We start from the raw sequence: 13,006 nt of genomic DNA, 5'->3' as shown, positions 1-13,006 counted from the left end.
CTGAGAAGAAAAAAACAATCACTGAAAATAATCAAACATATTGATTGAAAGAGAGCTTTAGTCCATCTTTATAGACTACAAAATATGCAAGAACAACTTCTTCTTCTTCTTCTTCTCTGATAAATGAAAGCTTTACTGATCAAAAGGAACTGGGAGGGCAGACCCAATACAGAGTTCAAGACATACGAGGTATAAAAAGGGAATACTAGAATAAATAATTCAGATATATGGGATTTGAAGTGGCACCAGATGTTCGAATGATGCATGCTCAAAATATAAATATTCGCTGCATGTTATAAGACGAACAGTACGCACGAAGAGATAACTTGAGAGAGGGAGGGAGAGAGTTTACAACAGGCATTTGATGGTTTTCATAGAGTTTGGTCCATTCAGTATGAAATATTATAGAAAAATATAATTAGTTTATTGCTTATAAAATAACGATTAAAATATCATTTGACGATTATTACATCAAAAGTAAGTCTTTATAACACTAGTTCTCAAGATGTAACACATGGTCCAATGATATTCTTAGATCTCTCGATACATATGAAAGATAAATTGATGTAATAGATGGTCCGATGATATTTTTTTCATGGTCTCTCGGTGCAAGATTTGAAAGATACATTTTGAGAACATGTTAGATAATAAAAGTTTATAATTAATACAAGTCTTGGGATCGAGTTATAAGAATTTTATAATACACAAAAAAGTAATTGATGGTATTCTATTACTTATTATTTTATATATTTTTTAAAAATAAATTATAAATAAGAATATTTTTATCATTATAATGTTGCGACGAATTACTTTGTGTCTTTTATTCAATAAAAATTGTAAGATATAATGCAAGTCATTAAGTTTTTATAAATTTCTTGATGCTACGCATACAAATAAGCGCAGCGGTGGTAGGTGCCTTGCGCCTTCTACTGCCCAGGGTTCGAGTCTTGGAGTTGTATGCCTGTCAGCCCCGCGCTGCATTACCTGCCTGCTGGGTTTGCAGGGTGTTCAGTGGACCGTGGTGATTAGTCGTGGTGCGCGTAAGCTGGCCCAGACACCCCACGTAAATCAAAAAAAAAAATTCCTTAAAATTCATTTTCTTTTAGCATTTTACCAGCTTAATAGCACCAAGCCATCTCCCTAGGATAGAGATGTTCCATATATTTTTTCCAAAAAAAACAATTAAGAGTCATTATCCATGGTAAATTTTGCTGAGCTAGTCACATAATTGCCAGCAATGGTTGTACAAGACTGACATCGCAATCTACTTTGCAAACCTGTCCCATCTTGCACCAGCTTTTTTTTCTTACACCATTGACACATAGCTGCATCACAATGAAGGAAAAAAAAACATTTTAGGGCGAGCATCGGTTTAAGAGTTGGTTTGGAAGTCAAATTAATTTATTTTTTAATATTTTGAATTAAGTCAGTTGTAAGGATTAAACCATTTGTGTGGTGCATTTCTTTCATTTTATAAAATATAGAATTAAATCAAACTCAATTTAATTTTTTTATTTATTAATCAAAATATGTAAAAACAAAATTCAAAAAAACAATTTCAAACTTTTGAACCGTAAAAACCAGGGGGGGCGTCCTATTCTTAAATTTTGTTCACAAGACAATGGGTGCCATAAAGGGGCGAAGAACAGGCACAGGTGAGTTGATGATCCCTATGTCTTTGGCGCCAAAATCCAAAGTCAATCGACCCTGCCATGCCCAGCTTGTTTCACGGGCACTTCACTCTCTTTCTAGCTACAAGTCTTCATTTTATTATTTTGGTTTTATAAATAATCAAATCTTAAATAGGATCTGCTTATGTCACGAGGTTCCTTCCTCGGGTTCTCTTTCTCTCACTCTCCATCAAAAATCTGATCGCTATAAACAATAACATTCAGCAATTATTTATTTTTTCTCATCATATTCATGTACCTACCGCCTCCTCCTCCTCCTCCTCCGCCCCCTTTAAAGCTTTTTGATTCCTTAAGAACACTCCTTACTTTTCTTTCTTTCTCTCTCTCTCTCTCTCTTTCTTTCATGGACCTTCATATCCTCCCTTGCTTATTCTCACCTTCCCTATAGCTTCACGAAGACTACTCCTCCTCAGGACTTTAACCAAAATCTCCTTTCATTTTCCCTTTACAACTCTTCTTTCTCGAGTCCACTTTCCTTCAGGTTTCGTTTGATTCTCTACCAATCCCTACTCTCATCTTCATTTATTCCCTCTCTGTGCCGGCAATAGCTTTATTCCTTATTCCTTAATAGTTAGCTAGTTCCCTCCCTCTCACCGATCGAGCTACTCCTATAGTATTGGTTTGCTCTAGTTAAAGTACGGGATCCGAATGGGGTTCTCGGAGAAGCCTCAAGTTGTGGATGGTGGCTTGGATTTAGATGGAAATAAGAGATGGGTTATTGCTGGAATTCCTTTAAGAGCTCCTTTGAAACCCATATTTACAAATCCAGTTGAGAAAGAGATCTACGACGAAAGCGATGATGGTCAGAACAACTGCACTCCTTCAACAACGCCAACGAGTGAAGAAGCCAAAATCCCTTCTAAATTGGTGTGCCCTCCAGCTCCCAGGAAGCGAAAAGCTACTTTCAAGTGTAATTACACTAGTGGTATGAGGGAGTTCTTTACTCCTCCTGACTTGGAAACCCTTTTTATACAAAGGGCAAACTGATCACTGATTGATTTCTTAATTCGCCTCCTTTAACGACTACTTACTTTAGATTTCCTTGCACATTCGATCGAGTTAGGCAGGCAACCTTTGCAGGAGGATCTCATTGCTTGTACAGGTCATATAATTAGTAATAAAATAAAAGAAAATCTGGAATGATTACTCGCCTTCACTGATATGTTTTTGTCTTTGTTACTCGTCACAAAAAAGCTCCCTACCAAGCTTTTAGCTAGTTGTATAACACTACTACTTGTATGTTTTTAACAAATTAAGTTGTTTTTTTTCTTTTCTATTTTGCTTCCATGTTTTAAATTAAGGTCAAATGAGCGTATATTCTTGTTCTTGTACTGCAAATGTTAATTAAAGAGAGTAATTAAATTAATTAGGTTTCCTATCCCTTGTTAAATGGTTTTGTTTTACAACCATGTTGCAAGACAATTAAACAATTCGCAATGATTCATAGTCTGAGTTTCCTGATCTGATCTCTTGGTCTTGATCAGTTTTCAAGTTAATCAAAACATGGCAGTGGTTTGATCAGTTTGTTCTCATCTTCTGGTAGAGGTGCATATCTTTCTGTCGCTCTTTATGGGACTGTTCATGCTCATGCGGGGCAGAAGAGACATGCGAGTCAACATCTAAGCAATTAAGTAGCCAAAAGTTGTCAAATGCTGGTAGGGGTAAATCTTTTTCAAAGATAAGAAGATGCTGCACGGATCATGATGCGTGACGGCCTGATTGACTGAGACAAGTCCCCTCGGACCCTATAGCCAATGAGACCCGCTCTTGATCAAAACCTTTTTATGGACTCTTGATTTGCTGTGTATCATCCTTGTTTAACGTTAAAAGTGTGTTTAGTCTTTATGTGACCCACCCCACCCACCTCGGACTCTGACGATAGTGGGACTGGCCGGGAAAGTTCTCTCTGTAGTGCTTTCTCTCGGAAGAACCACTAAAAAGGACAGATAATATTTGACTTGCTTGGTTAGAATCCTATGTGAGTTGAATGGACTTCGTTTAAAATTCTCAAGCTCAAGTTTGGCATGCCATACCAATAATTGACAAAGCTATTCGCGAGCGCGCGCACATGTATGAATAATATAATCTCATCTAACCCTAGTAATCAAAGACTCCCGGTTGTTTATTTGGCAGCTAGAGAATAATAATGTAGCTATGAAAGCACATGTTACAACAGCGACAACATAGATAGCTAGCCAGGGGAAGTTCACCGAATCTTGGCTTCATTTTACTTACATTACAAGAAAGCTTCTCGGGATCGGAGCTGTTGGTGGAGCAATCGATTTACACCGCGCCTGCGGAAATGCTGCGAGTTATCTTTACTTGGCAGCTAGCTAGCTGTAAACTGTGTTAATGGTGGTTTAAAATTTTAAATCACTCATTCTGGGTAAACTTTCTTCTTTATCCTTGTAGATCAATCAATATTGAGTTTGAAATTTCCCAATGAAATCTTCAATTTCCTACAAAGTTTCATTGCTACCCTTAACTACTATTTAGATTGTATTTATTTTTACATTTCAAAAATAATTTTAAAAAAATTTGAATTTCATTTTATTATTTTCTTGCTTCAAATTAATTTAAAAAATTTGAATTTTATTTTATTATTTTCTTGCTTCAAATTAATATTTTTTGGTATTATCAAATTGTTTTGGTATGGTAATATAAAAAATAATTTAAAAAAATAAAAAAAATTATTATAATGTATTCACAAGAAAAAACATTTAAAATTAAAATCAATTATTGTTAAATTTTTAAATATCCCCTATCTTCTGAATTTGATTTTGAACTTCTACTTTTTGTTTTTTTACCGGCGGCAACAATATTTAAGACTTATTAAGCAATAAAGGGTAACATTATAGAATTTTAAAGTGTATGAGTGGAAATGAAATACCAAGAACCTATAAGGAAAAATTAGAAGGTAATGTATCGTTGTTATTATTATAATAATTTTTTATTAATATATATGTTCAGGTTAATTTATACATACCTCAATTAATCCTACATGCTCTAAAATTAATAACCATATAAATTTATAGTAATCCTGATGTTTGTAAAACTTAAACAAGTAATTTTTGAAAAACAAATTTAAAGTTAGTTAAATTATACCTCTTAAAATTATATAATTATTATTATTACTTTATTAAGTGGCAGCATAGTGACATTATTGGAGACCACATGATGAATCCTCAATGGATAATATTCTATGTGCTTGGCAATTAGTGTAAGCTTCATGTTAATTAATATTCAACTCTGGACAAGTTTTTTATTTCACGCTTAAAGACGAGGGAGCTGCACCGAAAAAAGAAAGGAAAAACAAAGAAGGAAAAGACAAGGGAGCAAGAGTATTTTAAATCGACGCATGATGGCACCAATTATGCGAGCAAACATATGCCCACTGATCGAGTTTGGAAATTTGGATTTGTTGTTAATTACCGTACCATATATTATTATATTATTCTCTTACCAAGTTACTCTTTGATTGACATTTTATGACTTTTTCCCGGTGAAATTGCCTTAGGTACGATGATGGTGTTTCTGATTAGTTTATTATTCTCTTACCAAGTTGCTCATAATTGAGTTCTTTGGATATATTTGCATTAATATTTATAAACAAGTTTAAATCTTTGCATTAATATTTATAAACAAGTTTAAAAAGACATTTGGGGTGCACCGAATGATTGATTTAACATAAAGATATTTTATTTTTTATGTAATTTTTAATTATACTTAAATTTTTTTAAAAAAATTTATATATTCAATTCTATAAGAATGTCGTCAGCTATAGCCAATTAAGTTCATGAAAGTATTCAAATTAGGTTAAAAAAATGTTTTTTTAATCTTTATTTTAGGATTTTATAGTTTGTTTGAGTCTATATATTTTTAGATTTATTTAAGAAAAAAATTAATAAACCTCTTATAGAAATATACTTTTTAAAGAAAAAACATTTATTAATTAAATTTTTGTGTGAAAACATTTTTTACGTAATTATGTCTATTTTCAACCTATTCATAAGATAAAACGATGTCCTTGATTGGATAGCATGTCTAATTATTATGGGGTAATATTTATCTGACCCGGTAATCTCTTCATGCGACGGGTGGTGATAAAGTGATATATAAAACACCGTCATCCTGTCTCCGTTTATTGTACGAAACTTATTATGACATTTGTCATATATGTCACTTTAGCCCAGATCCAATCACGTTTTTTTCGAGTAAATTTTAAAAATAATATGTTGTTTTTTAATATATTTTTTACTTATAAATATATTAAATTAATATTATTTTATTTTAAAAAATTATTTTTAATATTAATACATTAAAATAACTCAAAAATAACAGTTAAAATTAAAATTAAAATTTTAAAAATAAATAAATACACTCTAGCTAACACTCATGACACACGCTGACACGTTTGCAATGACGCTTGCTGGAGTCTAATAATAATAATAATAATAATAATACACGACATTTATAAAACGTTATCTATAACAAAAATAATGTATTTTTCTATGATTTCCTCGTCTCAAGAATAACGACGACATTGTCATCTTCTGCTAGGAAACATCCTTTAAAAATAATTTTTAAATTTACTTTTATACTGATTCAATATTTTTTTACCATTTTATGACCAGCAAATAAAACAGGGTGGGTCCCTTTCGTCACAGTAATAATTAGGCGTAATGGAGCAGATCATATGCTTGACAATTTGCTAATTAATTAACAGTTTAACTCTTGATGAGTTAAAGTAGACAAGGGAGCAAGAATATTAATTAACATTCATGCTCGGATTATGCGAGCAAGAACAGGGCATGTCTGGGGATGTAGACAATGGCAGGTTTGAGGTGAGTGGAAATTCAGTAAAACTATTAAAATATTTAAGAAATATTTTTTTTTATTTTTTCATGTGTGTTTTTCTATGGTTTTGTAATATCTTTTTGGTAAGATTTTATTATGTTAATCATATATAATGTATTCTTACTCATTAATCAGTCCGCGTATATTCTATAATAATCTATAACTTTCCTGTTATTACTTTTTTTTCTCTCTCTTGTATTTGTTGGATTTAAAGATAATTATATTTATAGCATTTTCATCTGTTTCGGATATTGTTTTCTTATATTAATTAATGTTACAAAGAAAAAAACCGCTCAAATACTACATATCCATATAGACCTAGCTATTACACATATTAAGTAAAAAGAGTCCATCCTAGTCAGCAATTCACATGCCACTTTAATATTTTAATTGGATGATTGATTATTTTAATCATGTTTACTTTATGTCTGTATAATACATACAAGAATATGGTAAATTATATATTTTTTCTATTATATCTACAACCATATAATAAAACTATTCGAGATTATTGTTTTATTAAAGTTTAGATTTAAAGCATATAGATAGTTATTATTTTGAGGTTGAGATTAAAATAATTCTAGATCATTATATTATATAAGAATATATTTGAAAATTGATAATGATTTTTTAAAAAAATATTTTTTTAATATATATAAAAAATATTTTTAACATTCGCATGTCAAAATAATTGAAAATATTAAAAATTAATTTAAAATAAAATTTTTTTTTTTTAAATTCAAAATATAAGCCAAACACACACGTTAAATAGCACATGAAACCTGGTAACCTTTGGCGGCAATACCCTTTTTGTGGATGACCGGATGTATCCGCTTTGCCTTTTTGGATATTTTATGGTTGCACCCTGAAAAGAAATTGCCCAGTCTTTTGTGGTTCCGGCTATCGTAGGAAAGAACGCAAGTTTTTTAAATTGTTTTTCATTTCAAAAATATTAAATTATTATTATTATTTATTTATTGTTTTATGATTTTAATATATTTGATAGAAATAAAAATAAAAATTAAAAAAATATCATTTTAATATATTTTTAATTAAAATATATTTTTAAAAGTATTATTCAACACAATCTCATTACCTCTTGAGTGTGAGAGATTTTGTTGAGTTTTTTTTTTAATAAAAAACATGTATTTTTAATGAGTTATAGTTTGTGTTTTAGAACAATTATATCTAAAAAAATTTAATCATGTCTCAAAACCAAATATTCCAAGGTAGCTGGGAGTGCGACAAAAACATGGTTTACTCAAAATTTAAAATTTATTTATTAAAATTAATGTTTTTTTATATTTTAAGATGTTATGATAAATTAAAATTAAAAATAAATTTTAAATAATAAAAAAATATTTTAATTTTGTTTTTTTAAAAAAAACACAAGACAGCATCCGCCACTGAACATGCCTCCTGCGTGTTTAATTGCGTGGTTGTTGTCAGGGCGCCAGTCCCCATATTGTGGGCTCGTGAACATGACTAGCAAGGGCTTCAGTACATAGCTCAAGGCTGACTCATATGATAGGTTGGTCGGGTCATTTTCTGGATCCCTAAATCAACTCCAGTTTATCCCAGAATTACATTCCAATCAGCAGACTCGAATTAAAAGCAAGCCTTTTGAATTAACACCCTATTTATTTTTATATTTTAAATACGTTAATATTAAAAATATTTTTTAAAAAATAAAAATAGTAATATTTTAATATATTTTTAAATAACAATTATTTAAAAAATAAAAATAGTACTATTTTAATATATTTTTAAATAACAATTATTTTAAAAAATAATTATCACTACATTTCCAAAACAGACACGGCTTACTTTTGAAAAACCGATCTAGGGGGCTTCAGTGGCCAATCGAGACGTGCAACACTTCGCATGTGTGCGCGAGTCGTGACAAAGCCACCGCCTTCAAGTTTGACTGTTCCACGGTGGTTCCCATTTTATTCATTCAAAGGAGTCGGTGCGGATCAGATACTTCAAAGTTTAAAAGGGTGGCGATCAATTAAATATTGTGCCTGAAATATTAGCCGAGCCCACTCGTCTTCTTTGTTTTTCTCTGTGAACCGCAAGTTCGGCTGTACTTCTCGTTGATTTTTCTCTCGAAATAACTAGTATGATGACCATAATTAACCTGTAATTTAAGTTATGAATTTTATTGATTTTTTTATATATTAAAATGAAAAAATAATTAATATAATATTAAATAAAAGTTTTAAATTAAAAGATGGGGTTTAACAAAATATACAGCTAATTAAAAAAAAAAGTCATGGACACATCATTATATTACATTCCAATCAGCAGACTCGAATTAAAAGCAAGCCTTTTGAATTAACACCCTATTTATTTTTATATTTTAAATACGTTAATATTAAAAATATTTTTAAAAAAATAAAAATAGTACTATTTTAATATATTTTTAAATAACAATTATTTAAAAAAATAATTATCACTACATTTCCAAAACAGACACGGCTTACTTTTGAAAAACCGATCTAGGGGGCTTCAGTGGCCAATCGAGACGTGCAACACTTCGCATGTGTGCGCGAGTCGTGACAAAGCCACCGCCTTCAAGTTTGACTGTTCCACGGTGGTTCCCATTTTATTCATTCAAAGGAGTCGGTGCGGATCAGATACTTCAAAGTTTAAAAGGGTGGCGATCAATTAAATATTGTGCCTGAAATATTAGCCGAGCCCACTCGTCTTCTTTGTTTTTCTCTGTGAACCGCAAGTTCGGCTGTACTTCTCGTTGATTTTTCTCTCGAAATAACTAGTATGATGACCATAATTAACCTGTAATTTAAGTTATGAATTTTATTGATTTTTTTATATATTAAAATGAAAAAATAATTAATATAATATTAAATAAAAGTTTTAAATTAAAAGATGGAGTTTAACAAAATATACAGCTAATTAAAAAAAAAAAGTCATGGACACGTCATTAAACTCAGTACAACAATTTAAACTTATAATTTTTCAACCCATATCTTTTTTAATATGTGTTTTACATTAAATTGTGTGAAAAAAATTTTAATATGACCTTCTTGATTGAGCATGTCTAAAGAAAAAATTCAATGGGAAAAAAACAAGTTAGGTTCATTCTAGTTAACTCATTAAATCTATAACCCTAGTTATGAACTCTATTAAATTGAATTAATTAATTTGTTTTATTAAATGATAAAAATAAAAAAAATTAATTTATAATCAACATAATATTAAATGATAAATTCTAATAAAATCTCAATATTAAATTATAAATTAAAAAATAATCAAAACATTAAAAAATCTATAAGGCTAATAAAAAAGAATCATGCCATAAAAATAGTCATGCATGTGAGCCTAAGGGAGGCCAGCATGCCTCACCGTATATTTTTTTTTTATACTAGGCAAATAACATGTTATTATTTTTTTTTACAATAAAAAAATGATAGACGACCTGTCATTTACCATAATGCAAAAAAATATTTGCACTCCTCGCCACTCATAATTTTAGGCTCATCCCACATGTTTCACCCAATTAAGCTATGACATGAACTTGTTAAAAAACACTAAAAATAATATATCATTCTAATTTACTTCATATCAACACTTAAACTAATCTTATTTATTTTAGTTGTTCTAATAAAGATATAACTAAGTGATGAGTTTCAAAATTAAGATACCTAAGAATAAAGTTAATGTGTTGAATAATTTATTAATTTTTTAATTTAAGTAATATGATTCATTTTCTTTAGCTAAGGTGTTTAATGACTTAATATGAAAAATCCAAGTGATTGGTAACAGGTAGTGCTTCGTAAGCTAAGGTGACTAATAGCTAGCACTTATAAAAGGTTCTCCTTGATAGATGTAAAGACTATTTAATACTTAAGCCAGTAATTTTTTTTTTAAAAAAAATATAATGATATTTTAGAGAGATAGACTCTTGAAATATATACACTAAAAGTATTAAGAACAAAAATATTATGAACCTTGAGTTTGAATGATTCATAGTATATTTAAAGCCCATAAATCTTATTGTTTTGTGGAGAGACTGAAGTAAAATTTCAATCTATGTGATATTTTGAGTTGTATTATACTCAAAATAACACATATTGGATCAGTATAAAATACATTGGGTCTTGAAAAAAAATTTCAAGAGAATGTTAGGTTCAAGTAAAGTGTCTGAACCCATTAGAGATGAGATTGATATTCAAGTGTACTATTTAAACCCAAGCATTGTAGTCCAAGCCTATAAAGGTGTTGGAGTGTACATTCAGAACCAATTAAGTGTGCCACTCCTAACACCCCAACAAGGCTGGGCAATATGCCTTCCATTAGCTAAGCAATACACCTATTACTCTAGTAGTTGTGCACCTAGATGGTGGACTTGAGCTTCTATACTCAAGTCCCAAATGTATGCCTAACATGAACTCGAGCTACTATTTTCGAGCTCATACATCTTGGAAGAAGTTGGGCACGGGTGTGGTAGCCTGAGTCTATAGGAATTTTTTTTGGATCTTTTGAGTGTTTTTTAGGTTTGTCACACTCGACATCGCGACGGCCTTAAAATTTTCTTAAATCTTTGGAAAGAACGGATTTCTGACATCCTGTTTTTTAATAAGGATATTCTTTGTTTAAGGAGTCGCCACTTAATATTATGGTTACTAGGAACCCTAACTGGTCAACAGAGATTCTATGGTTCGAGACTTGTTATGTAAAAGGGAAGATATTATCACCCTTTAAACGTCCTACCTAAGGCAGGCTGCATTGCTGATCTTTGTCCTTAATTGCTAACATTTTTTTTTTTATTTATACTATGATTGTTTGTGTGTAATATTCCTGACTCTAGCGCCAGTGAATATTCAACTACGGATATTTCCAACTCTGGCATTGGTAAATATCACGTAGGTATCAAAATAAATAAATTTAAATCATCCTTTTTTCCTTTTATTCCTAACTCTGGCATCAGTGAATAAATAAATAAAAGTATTTTTTTTACGCGTGCATATATATCTTTTTATTTTTCTAGCTAAATAAAATAAAATACAATGAATACAAATAATATAAATTTATGAGCCTAAGGGAGGCCAGCATGCCTCACCGTGTATTTTTTTTTTATACTAGGCAAATAACATGTCATTATTTTTTTTTACAATAAAAAAAATGATAGACGACCTGTCATTTACCATAATGCAAAAAAATATTTGCACTCCTCGCCACTCATAATTTTAGGCTTATCCCACATGTTTCACTCAATTAAGCTATGACATGAACTTGTTAAAAAACACTAAAAATAATATATCATTCTAATTTACTTCATATCAACACTTAAACTAATCTTATTTATTTTAGTTGTTCTAGTAAAGATATAACTAAATGATGAGTTTCAAAATCCAAGATACCTAAGAATAAAGTTAATGTGTTGAATAATTTATTAATTTATTAATTTAAGTAATATGATTCATTTTCTTTAGCTAAGGTGTCTAATGACTTAATATGAAAAATCCAAGTGATTGGTAGCAGGTAGTGCTTGGTAAGCTAAAGTGACTGATAGCTAGCACTTATAAAAGGTTCTCCTTGATAGATGTAAAGACTATTTGATACTTAAGCCGGTAACTTTTTTTAAAAAAAAAATATAATGATATTTTAGAGAGATAAACTCTTGAAATATATACACTAAAAGTATTAAGAACGAAAATATTATGAACCTTGAGTTTGAATGATTCATAGTATATTTATAGCCCATAAATCTTATTGTTTTGTGGAAAGACTGAAGTAAAATTTCAATCTATGTGATATTTTGAGTTGTATTATACTCAAAATAACACATATTGGATCAGTATAAAATACATTGGGTCTTGAAAAAGTTTTTCACTCAGTATAAAATACATTGGGTCTTGAAAAAAAATTTCAAGAGAATGTTAGGTTCAAGTAAAGTGTCTGAACCCATTAGAGATGAGATTGATATTCAAGTGTACTATTTAAACCCAAGCATTGTAGTCCAAGCCTATAAAGGTGTTGGAGTGTACATTCAGAACCAATTAAGTGTGCCACTCCTAACACCCCCAACAAGGCTGGGCAATATGCCTTCCATTAGCTAAGCAATACACCTATTACTCTAGTAGTTGTGCACCTAGATGGTGGACTTGAGCTTCTATACTCAAGTCCCAAATGTATGCCTAACATGAACTCGAGCTACTATTTTTGAGCTCATACATCTTGGAAGAAGTTGGGCACGGGTGTGGTAGCCTGAGTCTATAGGAATTTTTTTTGGATCTTTTGAGTGTTTTTTAGGTTTGTCGCACTCGACATCGCAACGGCCTTAAAATTTTCTTAAATCTTTGGAAAGAACGGATTTCTGACATCCTGTTCTTTAATGAGGATATTCTCTGTTTAACGAGTCGCCACCTAGTATTATGGTTACTAGGAACCCTAACTGGTCAACAGAGATTCTATGGTTCGAGACTTGTTAT

The 13,006-nt window shown here is 30.6% G+C and overlaps 1 protein-coding gene across 1 annotated transcript; it reads left to right on the top strand.

Annotated features, from left to right (window-relative positions):
- The first annotated feature begins 1,835 nt into the window (after nt 1-1,835).
- On the top strand, nt 1,836-3,057 carry LOC105132343 (uncharacterized). The gene has a single exon (XM_011035794.1). The coding sequence runs from the start codon at nt 2,340-2,342 to the stop codon at nt 2,676-2,678; it is 339 nt and encodes a 112-aa protein (XP_011034096.1). The 5' UTR covers nt 1,836-2,339; the 3' UTR covers nt 2,679-3,057.
- The last annotated feature ends 9,949 nt before the right edge of the window (nt 3,058-13,006 follow it).

The sequence above is a fragment of the Populus euphratica genome, unplaced genomic scaffold, assembly GCF_000495115.2.
Source record: "Populus euphratica unplaced genomic scaffold, PopEup_1.0 scaffold85.1, whole genome shotgun sequence".
In the NCBI taxonomy this organism is placed as follows: Eukaryota; Viridiplantae; Streptophyta; class Magnoliopsida; order Malpighiales; family Salicaceae; genus Populus; species Populus euphratica.
The sequence above is the reverse complement of the archived record's forward strand: the minus strand, read 5'-3'. Positions and strand labels throughout refer to the sequence as shown.

Coding starts and splice junctions, on each gene's coding strand:
- LOC105132343 (XM_011035794.1), top strand. CDS start 2,340: ATGGGGTTCTCGGAGAAGCCTCAAGTTGTGGATGGTGGCTTGGATTTA.